Source organism: Vanacampus margaritifer, chromosome 1 (assembly GCF_051991255.1).
Source record: "Vanacampus margaritifer isolate UIUO_Vmar chromosome 1, RoL_Vmar_1.0, whole genome shotgun sequence".
In the NCBI taxonomy this organism is placed as follows: Eukaryota; Metazoa; Chordata; class Actinopteri; order Syngnathiformes; family Syngnathidae; genus Vanacampus; species Vanacampus margaritifer.
Window position 1 is genome coordinate 15,283,383 of NC_135432.1, and position 22,270 is coordinate 15,305,652.

The following is a 22,270-nucleotide window of genomic DNA, read 5'->3' on the forward strand; positions in this document are numbered from 1 at the left end:
AACACATGGCTTAATCTCCCCAAGTCAGATTTAGACACTATCCCTTTGATTTTGACATGTTTCTTAGATTTTAAAAAGCTATTGATGCTATTATTTTAATGTGGCTGTTAAAAGTCAGGTCTGAATTCAACATTACTCCCAGATTTGTAACTTGATTATTACGTTTTCAAGAGACAGTCTCAAGGTGACGAACTAATTGACAAGATGTGCAATCAATCAATCATATCATATCTTAAACCACTACAATGGTCAAGGGGGCCAAATAAGAAACCAGAGTACCACGACCTTCTTTCTTTGAAGCAAAACACCTTACCACAGATCCAGTAATCATTCACCAAAGAGAGAAGATGATTATCTCCTTGGCCTGTACTTGACTTCCAAAAAGCAAACTTTCAAACCAGCAATAACCCTGACCAAGGCTGGATTTACACTACATTGTTCAAGTGACACACATTTAATTGTTAGTATATTTGTGCCAATTGTCTTAGCAGTGTAACTAGAAAAAAATAATAATTAAATCTAATATCCTCAGAATCAAACCCGCTTCCAAACATTGTTTGAAAGCAGATGTACAGTATATTACATATCTGCCAATAAAGCTACAGTGTAAAAAGACATGGATACCTCATCAATGCGAGCCTAATGTCATTTAAATATGCCACTTGCTGACACCAGCGCCTGCCCAAATAACACAGAAACAACCACTGTAAATCAAACATTCTGCAGCAGCATAGACCATTAAACATGGTCTAAATATGGTACATTAGAGGTGCATGGATGATTAATAAGGGTAGATGGCAGCCAGCCGAGTAATGCCGAGGTTAGGTTACTCTTATTTAAACCAATGGGGGAAGGACTCAGTTTGGGTGAACTAAATATTATCTAATATATTTATTACTTATTTTATTGTTTACATCTGTGTTGCCTCTTCCCGGTGTTGACGGTTGTGCAGCTTGTTTCGTGTGTTCAGTGACTGTATGTAAAAACATTGGTATCAGATATGCATCACTTTTAAATACGAATAGCTGTCAAAAAATCTCATATGGGGGCTAAATTGTAAAATGTAAATCCAGCCCTTGATTCCATCTTTGGTCTACAAGCTGTAGTTTTTTTTTTTGCTTGACAACCATATCCTGTTTCAAAATCTCAAACCGGATTCAAGATTTAAACTAAAAGAGTCTACTTCTTTCGGGCCTGTCCTTGGTGCTCCTACAACAGACTGCCCTCTTCGGCTTGTGTTTGCCCCAGGGCAGTGTGGCTGGCTTTCAGCTGCCAGAGAGTGAACAAGCCCAAAGGCTTTGACCTTCGGCCTCTGTCACGTTCTGACAAAGAGTTTCAGTGAGCTTGACATCCCAAGACACACACACACACAAAAAAAGGAAGCAGTACTCGGGATGAAAAAGGTCGGCCAGTGGAATGTGAATTTCGTTGTAGTAGCGAGGGTCATAAGTTACTCTGGTACATGTTTGTCTTTCTAGTTCCCATGTTGTTTACATAAAGTTGCTCATGTGTGGCCACTGTATGACTGATGATTTATTTGACATTTTAACTCATTCACTGCCATTGACAGACATAGACGTCAAAGAGCCATTTTAACCGGAATGGTTAATATGAAAATCCTCTTTAAATACAATCAGAAAATTATTAATATCATTATATCAATCTCAAGCATATCTATTTTGACTCCCAGTATTGTTAGGTAAATCATATACTTCTGCAGCCATCCTGTTCACTTTACTTGGAGGAAAACTTTGGAACAACAGCAACTTCTGTACAACCTGTACAACTGTACAACCACAGTCATGGATTAATTTTTTTAACTAGTGCCACTTTTACACTGAACCTAATGGAACATATTGATGTATTGTATAGTATTAAAAAAACAACAATAAAAACAACGAACACACTACATTTGCGTATTTATCTAGCTTTTTCTGAGTGTGCCCTTTCCCCGACTTCAGTCTGGAAGGGACAAAAATCTCTGGGACAACAGGTCCTGGCTTTGATTGATAGTCCATCAGCTTGTAGCGTGCACACACTCCGCTTGGTGTCCGCGGCAGACGGGGGTCAGTAAATCAATCGTACTGCCGTTTCCTTGTCCAGGTGCTTTAAGATTGAGGGTGGTCTGCGAGATCCGTCGCAGTTTCGCTGACAGGCTCACTTGGTATTGACACTTGAACAAATTAGGACAAATCCCCCCGTCGATACGCTCATCCATTGTTATGGATGATGCCATTTGCCTTTTCATTATAATGAGGCCACTTTTTTTTTTTTTTTTGTTCTTCTGGGCAAACCCCGCTAGCCAAAGCCTTTTTGTGTACATTTATGTTGGCTGTTGTCTGAATGGACTTGAGGTTGGACCGGAAGGCTGCGGGTTCAAAGATCATTGGTGATGAGAATCAGTTTTCCTCCCAAAAAGTAAGACCATGTCAGTCTGCCCTGTTGGATATATTGTATGTAACTCACAGTAGCATGCTAAGCTAACATAGACTGAGCTAAATCTCGGTTCTGACCTAGCTTGAACTTGAACATGTGACAAAGTTAATTGGAGTTAGATAATTGAATGCTTTCACAAGTACCCTACTTAAACCCACAACGGTATTGGCAATACTGATATCAAGGTTTTGTCCTACTGTTTTGCTGCCATAATATTATCACTCAAGGTTCTGGATAAAGACCTTCATCTAACCCCTAATAAATTTGTATCACTCTGTTTAGACGTTAGTACTAAAAAAAAAATCTTGTTTTCTAAGTAACGCTAGATAAGTTGAACTGACTTTGAGAACTCCAAACTGGAAATGAAAGATTATTTCCAAATTTTGTTGTCATTCTCTTGCTTTCAGGTTTGTACAGGTACAATACTGTATGCCATTGCAATGTTACTGCATGTACAGTATGTGTTCATACATAAAGGTCAGGGGTTAAGGGAAGTTCGGCGTTAATTGAGCCTGTTCATCAAACCTAAGGGGGTCACCACAGGTTGGACGAGGTCACTTACACAGGCCCCCTCACTGATTCATTTTCATACAGCGTCTGTCCAGTCAAGCACCGCTTGTCATTTATCTCATGATGATCGATTCAAGCGTCCTTCCCCCTTTTGTGCGGGTCGCTGTCGTGTTGTGCAAGCTTGCATGTTGGCCTCTGCTCCCTGGGTGCCAGCCCATCAGACAAAGCCGCTTCATTTGCATGAGTAGGCATTGTTAATTGACTTAAGGCAGGATTAGTGCTAATCAGGTTTTCTACCCTGGAACCAGTGGCCAATCCTAACCTCATTAGCGAAGGTGAGCGCATCCCATCAGCCCCCCATCAGGCAGTTAATTGATAGAAACCTGAGCACCCAGTTCCCTGTTTGAAACTCATCTAACTCTCCATCTCAAGCATTCGCTTTCACTTTCCTTGTAAACTAGACAAGGTCAACAGAGAGAATGACTGCATCACTGGTCGAGGTAGCAGACTGCAAGGCCGACGGCATCATTCAGGCGGTGTGTTAGCAATGCTGTGTGGATTTGAAAGCCTGTGGACCATAGCCAGACTTTGTATATTAGCAAAACTGGAGGTGTTAACAAGACTGCAAGAGATAGCAAGATTGTGGGTGTCAATAAAAGAGACTTGGTGAGTAGAACCCGGTGTGCACTATAGTAGCGCTATGTAATAATAATAATGCATCAGATTTCTATAGCGCTTTTCTGGACACTTTACAATGGATACATTATTCGTGCACTCAAATATTCACACTGTGGTGGCGGTAAGCTACTTAAGTAGCTACAGCTGCCCTGGGGCAGGCTGACGGAAGCATGGCTGCCAGTGTACGCCTAAAGCTCCTCTGACCGCCACCAAACATTTGCACCTTTCAGACACCAGTGTGAATGGCACTGGAGGCAATGTGTGTGAAGTGTTTTGTCCAAGGACGCAATGACACATGACTTAGGGAGAGCGGGGATTGAACAACCAACCTTCCGGTTACTGAACGACAGTCTCTACCTCTTGAGCCAATGGAATGTAGTTGCCATATTAGCCACGTTTCTACCGTAGGAACTTCGGGGTAAATTTACGGGGCCAGCCCCGTGTGTCTGCAGGAGCCTTTCCAACCGGGCTACATTTACAAGAACTTACGGGGACGAGCGGAGGTCCTACTCAAGGGTAGGTACTCCGCCGGCCCGATAAACTCCCGATCGGGCTTTCGTGCTGATTGGTTAGAAATGATCTTACTGTCATGCGCAACAATGATGCATTCTTAAGTCTCTTCCACCAAAACAATTCTCTTCATAATCCTTTGCCTATTTCCGTTTCACTCATCTAGACGCCGTCTCCTCTCACTCAATCTATCCATCCACGCCAAGTACATTAAAAAAAGCAGAAAAAAACGGCAAGTTTTTCTCTTTCCTCGTTCAGATTTTTGCGGCGCCGTGCTTGGGTGACGTCACAGAAACCGTCGCAAGGCGATTATGTGTCGATCGAAACTCGTGAATTGCGAGTCAGCCTTTTCAAATTCTTCTTCTAAATGGCGTCTCCTCTCACTCAAACCATCCATCCACGCCAAGTACATAAAATAAAAAGCTGAGAAAAACAGCAACCACCTAAAGTTTTTCTCTTTCCTCGTGATTTTCGTCGCGCGGTGCTTGGGTGACGTCACGGGAGAAACCGTCGCACAGCGTTTACGTGTCGATCGGAACTTGTGTCGTCGCGAAATGGGTCGTACTCCGCAGTGGAGACACGGCCACAAGCGGGCCGGCTGAGAGGACGGTTCCTGTGAAAGTCCCTACCCCCCTCCCCATACCCGAACGTCCTGCGGTGGAACCGCGGCTATTGTGTACATGGTACCTTGTTTGTGTGTCACATATGTACTTGGCTGATCATGTTGAATATAGTTGTCATGTAGTGTAGTATGAGGCTATATTGTTGTGATGTACAGTATGTAAAATGATGCACAATGTGTAATATTTTTGTTGTTGTACTCTCTGCAATTGGCCTGTATTGTTATGTAGTTGGCCTATAGAAGTCTACTGTGCCTATGGTTATACAATGAACACTGCTGATGTATAATGGAATATGTTGTTAGAGAATAATGCATTATTCATTAGGTATACATTGTAGGACATTGCGTATTTGGTGTGTGCAGTATGTATTTTGCTTATAATGTGTTCTGTAGCTTGAAGTGTATTATGTAGTTGTTGCAGTAGTATGTCATTGCCATGTATTGTAGTTTCTGTGTGGCATAGTTTGTTGGTGAGTTGAGCAAAGTAGTATGTAGTTGATCTACTGTGTAGTATATAATTGGCATGTTTCTGATATTCTATATTAGCTTCATCATCATGTGTATCTGTGTGCACTTCTTCACTACCAGCACTGACCCCGAGGCGTTAGATCAGACATGCACACACGCACGCACACATGCGCACACTAGACTAACGTCCACCCAACACCCCCTTATTATGTCACCCAGCCATGTGACATAATAAGAGATAATGAGGGAAAGGATACCTGACGCTCAGACTGTATGACACTCTTGTTGTGTGTTACTATGGTGGCCGTGATTCACACACAATTGGCTATACTGTGTTGCTTGCTTACAGAATCGTAAGATTCCCAGCCTTGTGAATGCATTGAAGAGAGAAAATCATTGCATTTATAAGGAATGGTACTACTAATAATAATAATCATAATAATAATAATAATAACCTAGCTTGGATGTAGCCCTTACAACCATTATTGTTTGTTTTTATTAGTTAGGGATGGGCAAGTACAGATACCAGATATCGACTTTTATTTCAAGATATTAGTACTCGCCTCTTGTGGCCTTTTTACAATCAGGAACTAAAAATTAAAAATTAGAAGAATTGAAAATTGCCTCATTTCATGCAATTTGAAGGAAAATGCCATATTGGAATATATAGGTCTTTCTTTGTCATTGTTTTTTTAATTTTTTTTTATTAAAATTGTATGTATCAAAAGTACTAGTGGTATTGGTGCTTTGTATCGGTATCCAGGACTACTCAAGAGTCGAGTACTGTACTACCTGTACTGGTATCAATCTGAAAAAGGAGGTATTGAAAATCCCTGATAATAACAACAATAATAATAATATTATTATTAAGTGGAATGGACTGCTATTTAAATACTGCTTTTTTAGCTATTACAAGTGCTACTACTAAAAGTCCTACTACTATATTACTACTACTATTGCTACAAGTACTACATGCGTCTTTCCACCTTGCAAGAGTCAGCAGTCCCATTCAAAATTTCCACGGGAATTTTTCTAGTTATTATTATTATAATAGTTCAACACATTTTTAACATTTAAACATTATAGTCATTTGTCAGTGTTTTTGTTTCAGAGTATACAGCTGAATGTTCAATACATGTGTGTGTATACAGTATACAGTATGTGTACGTGTATACCCATTCCATGAAGCCATCCTGTCGCATTAATCAGCTTTATAAATAAGAGCTGTGAGCTACCTTCATGCACCCTCCTCTTTTAGTACCCTTAATTTCTGTCTGTCTGACTATTTAATGGCACTGTATTTTATTTTTTTTTCCCGTTACCATCTCCCACCCCTCCCTTCGCCTGTGCAGAATGGGGCTGACATTTATTGTGGGACTAATGGTGGCGTTTCACTGCTCCTAATTTTAGGCTTTAATTGCAATAATTATTTACAAGCCTAATTAGAGCTCATAGAGTCAGACAGACAGGAGCAGCTGAATGGACCATAACTGGATTGGGAAGGGGGTGCCGTTTGTCAGGCTTTCAGTGCTGAATTGTATGGTCATGTGATATTGCTTTTTGGTTGAGCTCATTTAGTTGTTTTTTTTATGCTAGCACGAGTAGTTAATATTTGTGTATTAGCAGTGATTGATTTATTCACACTACAGGGTATGCCGTTATAATCTTACAGTGGAAATAATAGAAATAGAAATAATCTGTCGGCATCATAGGATTGTTTATCAAATGAACAAGCAGTGTTTCAAATGGTCACAAAAATACTTTGTGATAAAATGAGTTATTAATAAACACTCATAACGGGATGACTGTGACGCTGGAGTATTGTTTTCAAATTCAACTTTTCCTTACACTCCTTTGTATGTTGAGCTATTGCATGACAATAATAAAGATGATTCAAATATCAAAATTTGGTGCGATTTTAGAGGCATATTTAGTCACATTTTGACTAGAGTCACTGTAGATGTATACATTGATAATAGTTGTTGCTATTATTAGTACTTTTAAATTATGAAGTGATAGCTATAAGTATGTCTGCTTCACTGTGCATGTATGATTCCTTCTGATTGGATCCTTTGTGTTTTATAGCAGACACCTTTTTTTTTTCTTCCATCCTAGAGAGAGAAACAAAGGCTTGAAAAACAGCTCTATATGTGTGGACATATTCATCGAGTTAACCTGATGCATTGTGTGTGCTGTTGGGCAATATAATCTCTGTGTCCTCTAGCGCCTCAGCCAACAGTTGTCTGGTTGACGGGCCACAATCTTTTCGTCTCCCCAACGGATCAACATGTGCCGTGTATGTATGTATTATTCCCTCTTTTCCGACCACGTCTTCTTCCTTTTTCTTCTCTCCTGTCAACACAGCATCCAGGGGGAGGTCTCAGTCCCACATTGCCGGTCTTCTCCCCCGTAGCTCCCTTTGGCAAAGCTGTCAGTGTGAGCTCCGGTGATGGATGTAGTGTCGCAGACTCTGTGTGTGTCTGCATCTTTCTCTGGTTCACTAGTTTTTTCTTTCACTTTTAGACTTTGTAGAAGATGTTGGAGTGTTTCACTGGGAGTTTCTGTCCATTTGTGAGGTCAGAGGCCACTGATGTTGGCCTGCTACCTTGAATTGCAGTTCCAGTTCTTTTTTTTCTCTTTTTTTTTACTTATCGTGTTTGCATCCTTTGTTTGTAGTGTGTGGTCTAAAAAGAAAGTCCTGGTTTTAGAAGTAAAGACATGAATAAATAATATGCACTAACAAACTTAACATTAAACATGTGTTTTGGGGAAACTCATTTTCCACCTCTCCCTAATCTCCATTTAGAGCGGAAGATTCTCTTCATTATAAATATTTCATAGACAAGCAGGTTTATTTACACTCACACTTAGCGCTTGTCCTTAATAGGATTGCAGGTGTGCCGGATCCCAACTGATCTTTGGCGAGAAAGGCGGGCTACACTCTGTACTGGTTGTCAGCCAATCGCAGGAAAGAGAAAGAGAAAAAAAAGATCACCTTCTAGCACATTCTCTGCATCCGCACAGCTTGTTCTATTGTCATCTCAAAATCGCTCACATCAGCCAACAGGAGGTGAATTAGTGTATTTCTCTGATATGTCGTGATCTAAAAGCCTTATAGGCCTGACTCCGTATGTTCCTGTGACAGAATCACAATACAGTTGCAATCAATGTATGTGATCAATCAAGAGCGGGAAAGCATCCCCGATGTTCTCTGAAAGTCTATCAATCACTGATGAGGGGGCGGCGTCTTTCTTGATATAATTCATGTACAGTACTGCAATGACATTGTCTTTTGTGAACCGGGAGAAAAACAGCTGCTTTTGAATACTTGTAGTCACACTGCAGGAGGATGTATCGATGGATGGATGGCGTACGGTCTATCTGTGCAATATTGCAGGAGGAATATTTGAAAGAACACAGGCCAGATAAGGCAGCATGTTGAAATATTACTCTTCTTCTTGACTTGTAAATCAGATATGTACAGCCACTAGGGTATCACCTTGTGGTAACAGATAGGCCCACAGAGCTGTGTGAGGGATTTGGGTCGGAAATCCAATGCAACAGCTCTAATGCGCCCTGAAAGGTGGGAGAACTCACAGATGAAGGACTTATTTATTCCAGTCGAAGCAAGTGGGGAGCAGTTAATTTGGCAGCGCCTGTCTGAGAGACACACACTCACGTGCACACAGTGCACACACCCACACAAAGCAGTTTGGGCACATTATGTTGATTCTCTTCTCCTGCCAAACAAAGACATGTAGGCTTTTTACTTCTCACCGCTGGAGATCAGTGGCTGCCTTCTTCTTCTTCTCACCCACAGAGATACTTTGCAGGCTGATCCAATCATCTCTATCCATAACTAGATATTATTTGTTTTAATCTACTCCATTGTATTAACCTGATGCTAACAATGTACAGTTAATAGGATTCCAAAGTGGCCTCTTCCTCTGGTCGTTGAATCGGTGGAGGCTGATGTCTGTGGATCTCATTCTGCTTCATCTATCCTTGCTTTCTTTCCTCAGTCTTTACTTTGGTCTCTTGAGGTCTCTCTAATTTGTTGGAATTGAGATGCTTTTGGGGTTGGTGAAAGATTCTGGTTGGTAACCCGGTGGGTGGGTAGTAGGTGATGTCTGGTCGGTGCTAGATTTCACTTTCCTTTCTTTTCGTTGATCCTTCCTCGGGTCTCCTGACAACCTCACGACTCTAGCTGGATTCTGAAGTATTCGGTTTAGGTGAACGATATTTGTAATAGGTTTTAGGTGAATTAATGAGTACACACTCACACGCACGCACACATGCATACACACACCAGCACATGCACATACAAAAAAAATTAAACGAGGGAAAAGAGAAAAAAGAGAAAAAAAAAGACTAAGAGCAATGCTGATGACATGTCAAATCGGTAAGATTGCAGAATGAATAATACTGAGCTTTCTCTCCAAAAATAAAAAAATAAAATTAAAATAAAAGGATTCCGAAGTGGTTATTGTCAGACAAATTTCATCGATGCACTCAAGATATTACTCCACACTTGCCGTGCTGATCTTTTCTTCGCACGTATATTAAAAAAAAAAAAAACAGCAGTAGATAATGTGGTTTGTTTATCTGCCTCGCAGTGACTTTGTATGTTCTCCCCATTTTCCCACATTCCAAAAGCATAGGGTGGATGGACGTCTTTAATATATTTTTATATGTGTCTTTACTCTGGTAGAGTTTTGCGATTGTCCATGGAGACTATCATCTGTGTGTAGTGTGTACGTCATTTACAGTTTGTTCAATACGTACACACACTATCAGACATAAGCGTCATCGAGGCCCTCTGTGGACGTTCCCCTCTGATCAATTCACTTGCTTGTTGACAGACATCCATAAGTGTACCAAGAGGACCCCTTATCCCTCACACACTTCCGCTATAGCACACACACTCTCACGCGTGTTGATGCGCGATGGCCTTGGCGGCTTCCTCATTAGCAGCCACATTGACAGTCGGGCATCCCGCCGAGAGAACGAGAGACACACACTGACAGACAGTCAAGAAATTCATCGAAATTCCGGTGTCAGGAGTTAACCCTCGCTGAGCCTAAGGCAAGCTGGAGGAAAATAATGTGTGACGGGCAAACTCTCAGTAAGTAAACAAAGTCATAAAACGCGTACAAGATATGATGTGATCTTGCTTGAATGTTGGTTGTCGTTGGATTTTACGCATGTTTTTGAGGCCTAACTAAACAACTAAAGTGTTTTATTGTAGGTTTTTAACTAGTATTGCCAATGGCCACCAGAATTGACAGTCATCCCAGTAACTCTACGACAGGTCATATTTGCCACATTAGTTTTATTTTGTTACGAGTGCCTTATTTAATTAGAAGAAGACAAGAAAACGTAGCTTTTCGATAAGTTGCTCAGTAAACAAAAGCACAGTTGAAGTACATCCTGATTCCCCGCTTGTCCAGAAAGAAGATGGACGACATAAATAATTGATACGCTCCTGTGTGCATCGACCGCTTTGACTTTTTTATACTCCACACTGCTTGATTCATTCACTCCATTGTTTTATACACTCTGTGTCTCCTCATCACTCGTTTGCTGACTTTCCCGTTTCCCCTGCTATGGTCTTCTATTCTGGACCTATTCTGTGTCCCCCAAGCCTCGACTGCCACTTGCAGCTTCGCTTGGCTCTCTGTGTCTCCCCATGGGCATCAACTTGTCTCATCTTGCTTACTTTCCTGTGTCTCCTCCCATTTGCTTTTCTCTGTCCCCCCCCCCGCAGCTCCTCCTACGTCTCCTCCTGTGTCTTCCCTTGCGTCTCCTCTATTTCTCTTTTGCATCTCTTCGTACGTCTTCTATTTCCCATCGTGCTTCTTTCTCGATATCTCCACCTGGGTCTGTGACTTCTCCTATTTCTCATTATTCGTCTGCACTAGTCCTCCTCTGTCTCATTTTTTGTAACCTCACTTTTCTCCCAATGAGCCTCCCTATATCTAATCTTTATATCATGTATATCCTTCCATCTCCTGTGTCTCTTATTCTGTATTCTCCATATTCTTTTCCTCAATCATTTATTTATTTATGTTGGCTTTAAAAAAAAATCAAAGTTAATTTGCATCGCATGTTTTAGGAGTGCTGACTTTTGTGTTAGTTTTGTGTGAAATTCTAATGTTGGACATGGGAAAAGAACAGAGTTTGAACCCGATGAGAGGAGACACTAATGAGTGCATATAGAAGTCAGCAGAACACATTGAACTGTATTATTACCCCTTTATATTCACTATAATGACTAGAGGGTCAGCATTAATGCGGGACGGTCCCTCGGGTTCAAGCGGCGGTCAGTGGGGCCGACGTCTGACCCCCTCTCCCTCTGTTACTCCCCATGAGTCCCCACAATTCTTGCTGTGCCAAGAGGAGGCACTACATTCTCAAGAGATGTTAGGTTGGAAGCCATTCAATACTTTCTAAATCCCTCCAAAACTTATTTGTGCTTGTTTTGCATCGAAATACATTTTTGGGGAGCTTGCCTTGAATGGAAAGAAAGTTGGGAAGGAAGGAATATGATGGGTTGGTGAAAGATGTAGTAAGATGGTTAGTTTGGATTGAAAACCACACAAAAAATCTTGCTGATGTTTCCACTCATATCCTGAAGCCTTGGCCAAATTCAATGAACAAAATCCGCATGTACTGTATGTCTGGTTACCCTTTGATTAGGTAGAGTAGAAAAAGACCAAAGTAGCTGGCAGTCACAATAGTGGTTTAAAAGCTCTCATTTCACCAACCATATCATTTTGAAATGCGGTCTCACATCAGTATGTGCTAGCTTAACCCTTTACAGGGCTCTCATAAATCAAAACCAAAAGGCAAATATGGATCAAAGGTACAGCACATGAGAAAAAAATGATCCCATATGAAACAATAGGGAGAAGTGTCTGTCATCATAAGCCATTTCAATCTGTCTGCATGCACTTCAAGCTACACTTTTACTGCTTCATGTTGAGCTGCAAGGCTGTACATCTGCTTAAGTGTACCAATTTGTTTCTCAGTATCGCGAAGGGTTACAGTCTGAATGGAGTTTGTCTATATGTGCCCTGTGATTGATTAGCAACCAATTCAGGGTGCACCCCACCTTTTCAAAAGGGGCTCCTTATACTAGTCGAGGTTTTCTGCAGGTACTCCTGCTTTCTCCCAAAAAAACATTCATGTTAGGTTCAATGGAAGACTCTCAATTGTCCATAGGTGGGAATGGGATTGTGGATGCTCGATTGTCTATATGTAATCATTGTAGCATTGCTAACATAACAAATCTTAAGGGAGACCTAACAAGTGTACTGTTTACCTTTGAATTCTCTAACCTTGTCTTTAGCCATGGCCATCCTACGCTGACTCCCCACACTGCAATTTAATAAGAGCTGAACACACACAAAAATCAATGTTGTATATTTTTTTAGACAAAATGTGTTTGTGTCAAACAGCTTGTCAGCGAGCCCCCTGACATCTACAACAGCAACACTGCGAAAGCACTTCCTTTTAGTGTGAAACAGAGCTGTCTGTGGGCAGGGAGACAGTTGAATTTCCGACCTCACGCTGAGTTTCTTTGTTATATTTTGGATCTTTATGTCCTGGTGTTCCGTAAATGACATTTTTACACATTTGCTCCCACAATGTGGCTTGGAAGCAAACATCCTTGTAGTTGTAGCAAAGCAAGGCACGGCGGACTCGGTGGACTCACACCACGTATGCCTGTTTTTGATTGGTATGAATCTCAAGGCCATTTTTCCTTGGACTGGCTACGACGTTTCCGAAGAACTTCTCATCACTCCTCCCAAGGCCAATCATTTCCCTTATCCAGTTTCATAAAGCTTACAAAGCATTGTGAAATGTTGGGTTCTAAAGCACACCTCACAAAATCAATAGCTTTGTAAAGCTTTTAGCTTGTAATGAGAAATTGCATTTAGTATCGTGACAATATGAAATTTTAGTCTTTTGCCTCAAAATAAAGACGTCAAATGATTTTTAGACTACATTGACTTAAGGAGCGTAGTGTTTTGGCTGTTGCTATGACAACACACTATAATCTACTTTGATAGTATATTGGTGGATTAGCCTGGACAACTCCCTTTTTGTATTTGCATGAGTACAATTTCATGCTTGTAATACATCTTTATACTTTGAATATACTGTAATAATATTCTCTACATCTGTAGTTTAATACTGATGGTGGGTCACTGACCCATTCTTTGGGGGGTCGCGCACAGCTAGTAAAAAATTACATATATTTGTGTTCAGATTTGTTTTTCCTTTTTTCCGAACAGTATTGAGGTGTAGCAAGTTCCCACATAGTTATTCTTTAAACAAATACAGTGCAGCTCAGACTTTAGCTAACAAACCTCATAGCTAGCAATATGCCTTTGGTGGTTGTAATTGTGATTAAAATGTAACATACTGTACATGTATTTTCAGAGGCTGTTTCTAAACAAAATAACTTATTTTTTTATTAATTTCTATAAAATGGGTTGCAACTTTGCAGCAATATTAAGATGCAGGTCCCAGGGTGACAACAGTTTGGAAATATGGCGATTTATTGTTGTTGTGTAACTGTGTTGTCATAATTAAGACTATATTTTTGGAAATCATAATGTCTTTTCTTTATGCTCAATATGGTCTGACTTCCCAGCACGGTGGTAAACTGGTTAGAACATCTGCCTCGCAATGGTTGTCGGTTCAAATCTGGGTTCCAACCTTCCTATGTGAAGCCCCCCTGTTGCCTGGTACTATGGTTTCCTCTCACATTCCAAAAACATGCTTGGTGCATACAGTAGGTTTATTGAAAACTGTAAATCGTCCGTTGGTGTAAATGGTTGTTAGTCTATTTTTGCCCTGCGTTTGACTAGTGACCAGTTTAGGGTGTACCCTGCCTCTCGCCCAAAAACAGCAAGGATAAGCTCTAGCATGCCAGTGACTCTAGTGATGATTAAGCGGTTCAGAGAATGAATGAACGAATGAATGAATGGATAGATAAATGAATGCATGATTGAATGGATGGATGGATAAATGAATGAATGAATGGTGTGTGTAACTGCTTGGTGTGTTGTATGTGGTAGTTTCTATAAGCAATAAGCACACGTAGGCTGCTACTGATCTTTAATGGAGATAAATCATTTGGGATGGCTCTCCAGTGACTTTCTTGCATTTCCCAGAAGGTTCAAAACTCTTAGCTCATCTTACGAGGCACCAACGAGATGCTCGCTAGCATGGCAGAGGGAGGATGTGTTGACATAAGGAGATTTGGTCATTGTCCTCTGGAATCTCAGTGGGCTAACAAGTGCAGATTAAAGCAGAAAATGCTGCCTTCAGGGGTCGTCGGGGACTTTAGGGCCCCTTAGATTTCTGAACTGGGAGTATTTGCTTTTCTTTTGTGCTTACGTCCTTTGCAAACACTCGCTGATACGCTCCAGCCTCACTCGCCTCTCTCTGCTGAAATGGTATTGTGTTGGTGATCGATGTTGCTCATTCCAGTGATGTAGCCTGGCTAGCCCTCATTAAAAATAGAGAGCGTGGGGCGAAGGAGTCGATGTGCATGTCTATACATCTTTAAAAGGAGGTAAAGGAGATCCCAAAGGTGGCAGCTGTTTTACTATGCACCACCGAGGGGTTTTGAAGGTTGGAGGTGCAGCGGCGTACGTGAGGGCTCGTTCCTGAGGTCAGAACCAGGACCGTTGCCTTGGAAACAACCCACAAAATACCTTCCTGCGCATTACTGCTGACAGTGGGATTTTTTTCTTCTTCTATTCGTCGCCTCATCACAGAGAGTCGCATCTGGCACCACATACAGCAGGTCTCCTCACAACAACAGAGCAATGGGACATTTCCACTTCACTCAGCCCTCCTTTATCCACCTTTATTCTCTCTGTCTCTTTCTTCTCCTTCTCGGCTGTCGCTGCTCGGCCATCCATCACTGAGCCGCGGCGGACGTTGGCCGGGTCTCACGGCAGCGGCATGGAGGGGCTGAAATGGAGCCATTTGTCTTCTGTCACAAAGACAGAGAAATAAATGAAAGCCTCTCTCTCAAAAGCACGTAGATTGTCAGTGCCACAGCAGAAACACCTTCATACCACTGGCGACACGCCTTCATTCTACGCTATCATGACAATATTATATAAACAGTTGTTGACAACAACAGACTTGGAATCTAGGGCTGGCACAAACTAATCTTTTTTAAATTGATTATACTATCAATGATATACCCCCAACTACTAAGGTAATGAATAACTTAAAAATCACCAATAAGGTAAGATATATTACATTACCGGCTCATAATCACAAGTGCACATTCCCGTGTTCCCTTCCTTTAAGTGATCCCAGTTCGGCTTAGCAGTAATGATATAAAACTTTTTTTTTTGAAGGTGACCCCGAACCCTGTACATTAGAATCATCATATTGCCTGAAGCGTCCATCAGCAACAAATGTCCATGTGGAAACACAGAAAGAGTCGAACTGCTTCCGTACGTTGTAAATATGGTTTAAAAGTTATTAGTTATAGTTTCGAGTCATTTTTTGTGTCAACCAGTTTTTGTGGCCAACTTAATATTTTAACAAGTTACTGACTTGTTTTACTCCCGGCTGTAATAAGATATTACATGGTGTTTCTGTGATTGATATTCTCAAGATTTGCCAAGTTATGGCAACTATCACTTTTCTATCAGTGATATACCAAAGTTACATTATAGACATGTTACAGAAGTCCTACACAGTTTTCTACAGTTTTTCCTGTTTAGGTTTACAAGTGAGCTAGCAAACCCAGAAACTCTGATTGTGAGGCTGTAATCAAATGCACCTCTGTTCCATCTGTGTTACAATGTCATGTCTTGAAATGTGGGTTTACCAACAACAGTAATGTTAGCACTCACGCTAACTTAAACACAGCATGACAAGTGTCCTAGCTGGAACATATGGGTTTGCCGTTGCAACAGCAGAGTCCCTGTCCACCTTATTAAAAGTCAATGAGGCATCCATCATAAGCTGTTTTTAACATAACAACACACAGTATTTCTTAACACATCCAAAGCTGCATTGACATTGCGTGAATAATCGAGGCCCATGCAGCCTGATCTTGAGCATGCTGTTGTTTTAACCCTTCTGTTGCCATTCACCACTATAGCCATGAAGTGGGACTACAGCTCTTATTATTATTATTTTTTTAAACTTAAGCTGTTAAGTTTTTTTTTAATTTTTAAGCTGTTATTGTGTTAGCATTAATTTGCTGGGATCGGAGGACTCTGTCATTAACAGTCCCCCGCAGGTCAGTGGAGGTGATGCAGGCCACTGCTGCATGTCTTCCCCAAAAACCAAGATGTGTGCAAAACAGGTTTTATGACACTGCACACACACACTTGAGAAGAGGCATCATTGTGCAGCCCTGCTGTGTTGAGTGACTGTAGCGTGTGCTGGGCAACAGCTGCTGTATCCCCCCCACACACACACCACCTCTCTCCCCACACTTACAGCAGTGCTGGCCCATGCTGCTCTCAGTACAATGCACTACACAGCAGTAAATACTCTTATTTTTCAACGCTCCTATTTATTTTTATGCAACACCCCACTGGTCATTTTGTGTTCCACTTGCACCTCTTCCACTCTCCAACAGCGGGCTCCTCACTTAGGAGTACTTTAAATAGGTTTTAGGTGAACTAATCAATACACACACACACACTCGCACGCACGCATGCACGTACACACGCACATACACATACTCACCCACATAAAAAAAAAAATGATGATGACATGTCAAATCGGTCAAATTACCGAATGAACAATACTGAGCTCTCCAGAAAAAAAGAAAGAAAAAGAAAAAAAGAAGTACTTTAAATATTGCATTAGCCCAAACACAACTAGCTTTTCAAGATAGATGGAAACATGTTTTCATGTTTATCTGCTGTCATACCAAAGAAAATCATATTTTTCATGGTCACCTGGTAAGAAATCAGTTTATTATTAGATAAATGATAACCAAACATGAGGCAGTCGAGTAAATGGAATGAATGGGCACAGCAAATTAGTTAGGAATTAGGAAAGACCCTTAAATGGATTTAAAATGAAGTTTATACAGGATTGTGTAATCATGTTGCAAGTATTCTAGGACAACACCAGTGGTCTTGCTAATTGGTTAGATAATCCTAACTAGACCAAGATGTGCATGAGTACAACCATTTTTGCTGCACCTTGCCAACCCGCCGACGGCCGTGTTCGTCATCAGTCACTGCCCCTGCCACTGATGTGACCGCGTCTGCAACTCATTACAACGCGCCACCTGTTTGTCCCCAAGCAAGTCCTCCTTGAGGTGATGGGGGGTTAGCCTAACAGGAGCGTCGGTGGCAGAGCCACAGCACAGTCTAGGGATTGTCCCGCAGTGTCAATGGCCCCCTTTGTCTCTCTCCCTCGACTATAGACCTCCCTCTAGTCTTGTCACTCTGTTGCTGTAGGGGTTCAGACAGGTGGGGGGTTATTGAGCCAGTGAGGAGCAAGGACTAAACAAAGAGCTGATATGATACAGTCTGGAAGAGTGTTCTTCACAGCAGCTGAGCCCAACGTTTTCCGTCAACCACATTTAATATGATATTGAGAAAGGGGCAACACAGTAGATAAGTACGTAGCCTTGTTGCCACAGACAAAGGTTGTGGATTTAAATATACAGTTCAGTATGTCAGCTCTGGTCTTTTGTATGTTGGATTCATTGAAGTCTCTAAATTGTATTACAGTGGGATGAAAAAGTATTTGGAGCCTTCTAAAATTATTATTTCTTTGCATAGGTCCCCTAATGTAATGTTGAAGATCATCAAATAAATGTAAAGATCATAAAAAGATAACCTGGTCTTTTTTTTTTTGGGGGGGGGGGGCTATTCAAAGCTACAACTACCTGTCCCTGTGTGGCAAAAAAGTGCTTGAATCCATGATTTTTCTGTGGCTAATCATATTTTTCAGTTAATTTCCACTGACCACACCCAAGCCTGTTTACCTCTAGACTTGCTAAATCATAAAATCACTTAAGTAGAACCTGTCTGGCCAAAAGATCCCAAAAAGCGCCAATAAAATGCCATGATACAAAGAAATTCAGGAATAGATGAGAAATAAAGTAATTGATATCTATAAGTCTGGTCTACTTATGGACTGACAAAACAAATGTTGTCGTTCTTGGGATGTATGTGTCTCGTTGTAATATGGTGTAAATGAAACACAGCATTTCAGAAAACAAACATCATTGCATCATACAATTGTGTAAACATGTTAAACGTGGTTGTGGTTGTGTCATGGTCATGGGCTGCTCTGCTAATTCAGGACCTGGATGACTTTCTATGATTGATTGAACCATGACTTCTGCTCTTAATCAGAGAATTCTGAGAGGAAATGTTTGGCCATCAGTTTGTGACCTTAAGTTGAAGCGCATGCGTGTTCTGCATCTCGACAACCAACAAAAATACATCAGCAAGTCAACTCTGAATGTCTTAAAAATATTTGTAGGTTATGGGGTTGCCTGGTCATCCTCAAAAACCCTCCATTTGCAGACATTGTTTTGGGCTTCAGCCAAAAGTAGTGACACACTCATGAAAGATTCAGCATTGTTTTTAATAAAATGTTTACGTCAACATGCAAGTTAGTTTTATTGAAACCTCTTAACCGTCTTTAAAAGAACAAAGCACATATTTTGCTCTCTTTGCGCTCTCACTTTATTCCAGGCCAAAAAGATCAGCACAATTCATATCACACGGTTGGCTTTGTGCACATGATTCCAAAAACACTCCAATTACTATTTTCACCCGTTCATTCGACCCATCGTCAATTGCAGAGGAGCGGCTCGTGAGCTATTGATCGTGGCTGCACTCTGTCAGAGCTTGTTGTCATTAGCCAGCGAGGCAATAGAGGAAAGTCAGACAGGAGTGAGATGTTAATCTGACTCTGAAAAATCTCCTTTCCATCATTTTTATCTAAAGTGGTGTCACAGTGTTCTCTAGTATGAAGAACATCTTGTATGACTCTTAAACATGCCCACTGACAACTTGATGGCTGTCTTGCTTTTGTGTTCTCACATCCTAACTCTTCTAAAAAGACAGTTTTGTGTGTGTTTTTTTTAAGTTGGGCCGTACACTGCCTCTACCTTTGTTGGACAGATGCTGTGGTCCAGACCAAAGCCAAGTGATGGCATGAGAAGCCTCTCTCGTGAGGCCAACTGATCCCAGCTGCTCACTGCTGGTTCTCTGGCTGGCCATCAAGGCAACAGTTGCCTGCTAGTTGACAGCGACATACATACAAGCGGTAGCCAAACCATTCATATTATTCACTGAAAGAACGAATCAACAGCAAATACATCATTTCAGTTGGGGAAATAACCACGTCATCATATCTGAATGATGCTAACGACTGTTGTAATGTTGTTGTTTGTACAGGCATCAGATCGTTCATCGAGTTCTGATTGGGAAGAATGTTGTTGTGAATTATGAATGAGGTTAACATTAGGTTATGTGTCACTACTCGCCAGAGACAGCAGAGGGCTCACATCAGTCAAGCCCAGCTTGTTTGCTTGTGATGATTATTTTAATCTGCGGACTTTCTAAACAATGAATAAGTAGATGCGACTTGATTTTTACTTGACTTGATTAGTTAAATGTAAGGTTTACCTCGAAGCGTCAGACTATTGTCTTTCTGCTTTGTTTTTACATTTCTTCAGATTATGTTCCAATAGTTTTTGTTGGTTGGTTTGTTCGTTATCAGGCTTGTGCAAAAACTGGACAACCATTAAAAAAAAAATCTTTTTGGTGTATATCTTGACATAAACGTGAATACAGCAATTTATTTTGCTTAGTGCAAGCCCGTCAGCGTTCATAACTGTCAGTACACAGACTAATGTAGGAAAAATCGACTCAAATACTGTGTATCAACTCGAAAAAGGACGTTTTTCCCATTGCTCTTTGCTAGCTCAAATGCACATCCTTCGTCAAGTATTTCCATGTTTGCTAAGATTGCTTAGTCCAATTATGGCTCTGCCCTTTGCTTCTAGGTGACCCAAGTTCCCATCGAGTCATGTGAGCAGTACGGGACGTGTGGCGAGTGCCTGAGCTCCGGGGACCCGCACTGCGGCTGGTGTGTGCTGCACAACATGTAAGTCACAAACATGCACATAGAGACAAAGACCAATTTAAATCTGAATAAAGAGGAAATGAGACCACTTGTGCATTATTTCCACACTTTCGTTGGCTGTGGAATCAATATGACCAAATAAGGCACTGAACGGCGAAGTACAGAGTGACACCCAATGGTTCTGAGATGTAATTACATCGCATGCACAGGTAGAGAAGGGAGAAAATGAATGCCTCCATTTGTTGTAAATGGAAATGAGCTTGATGAAATGACATCTTGAAGCGGTGAGGACAGAAGTTGAATGTGGCACAGTCCTGAAAAAGTTGGAAAAACCTTCCTATCTTGTCTGTTCTTTGTTTCTTGAGCAAGCAGTCATCAGTCGGAGTTGTTTGTCAGCTGTCACATCTTGAATCCCCCACCTTAAAGTACTCCTTTTTTAGGGATGCAAAAGCAGCCCCTCTCTCTAAAGAAATAAGCGAATATTTGTGTCAGAGCATGTCTGCAATCATCATTATCACGATGGCGGCACCAAAGTGCACTTAAAGTAATTTGCATCACTCAAAAGCCGGGACAGGACAAATAATTGCCTAGCGACAAGGTAATTCAACATGTGCCTGCATAGGTGGGAAGAGGGAAGGGGGGTCATGGGCTGAGAAGCTCTGTAGTCATTGCTGTCTGCGTGCCTTCACGTGGAGATCATTTAGCACCACATTAGCTTGCGCGCTTGCATGTTAATCATATGCTTTTGTGTGGTTGAGGGATGGGATGAAGCCATAGAGGAACTGAGGTAGTGCTTTTGAAAGAAGGTGGAACAAAATTACACCATTCTGGTCACATGGCAGTGAAAAAACAGGCAAGTGTCCTGGTGATATTATGTGCCACATTTGCACTAATAGACGTTTAAGACACCATCCACTTAAATGAATAAATAGGTGGTGCTATATGACAAATGCCACCATGTGACAGAAAATATAAGAGCTGTCAAGTTCAGCACGTTCCGGAGTATAAATCTGCTTAACTTTTCATCATTGACCCAAAAAGAAGTAGGGTTTGGAAAAAAACAATAAAAACAAAAGATAAATCTGAACCTTTGGCCTTAATATAATGTACGATACAGGTCACCAACCTTTTTAAAACGAACAAAGTGTCTTCAGCAAAGAAAGTGTGTCACTATTCCTGTATGCCTGACTGATGTGCTATTTTGTCAACTTTCGGCTGGTTTGTGCAACCTTGGCTTTATTTGTGATTGCTTGCCTTAGCAGTGCCATGGTCAGCACTTTTCTTACACTTGCCATTAGCCAAGATGGTGCATGTTTCACTGGGCAGATGCCCCAGCTTGAATTTGTTGGAGGTCTTTCTGAAACCTGGTATGAGTTATGGGAAAAGATTCTTCTAATCTGAGTGCAAAATTTAGATTTGAGGGAGTAATGTAAACAAAATTTTAACAAACACGGAAGTGTGTCTGTTTGAATGTTTGTAAGTTGAATGTTATTCAGTATAACAATTGTGAGTCTCCGGCCTTAAACCAGATATCTGTCATAGTGCCAGACTGACAATACAAAGAAGACAGAATAGTAGTAGTAGAAGAAGAAATAGGTGCTAACTGTTATCTGGTACTTTGCAGTTTGTAAGGTGTTCTTGTCATTTTTATTGGGATAAATTCCTTGGGAAATAAGTTACCCCAACATTCCTCTAAATGTGTCCGGGCAAACAGCCCAAGCTTCAGGTCGCTTTACATTGTCCATCGTTCCGTTCTATGTCACAATCTGTAGGAGTCTGCAACTTGGCTGGAATTGGTTTTGATCACACATTTAAGGATTCGCTAAACTTACTGCTGGCATGGGTGTATCCCGCTCAAGAAAGTTACTACAAAAACAGCACTAGGAGGAATTCGAAACAAGTCTGTTTATACATATTTACCTTCCATTT

At 41.1% G+C, this 22,270-nt stretch overlaps 1 protein-coding gene across 1 annotated transcript in view; it reads left to right on the forward strand.

Annotated features, from left to right (window-relative positions):
- Positions 1 to 22,270, forward strand: part of plxna2 (plexin A2) — a 205,279-nt gene that overhangs the window by 100,091 nt on the left and 82,918 nt on the right. Inside the window, exon 5 of the mRNA XM_077575927.1 lies at positions 20,262 to 20,362. Coding sequence (XP_077432053.1) covers positions 20,262 to 20,362 — 101 coding nt within the window. The remainder of the gene's footprint in view (positions 1 to 20,261; positions 20,363 to 22,270) is intronic.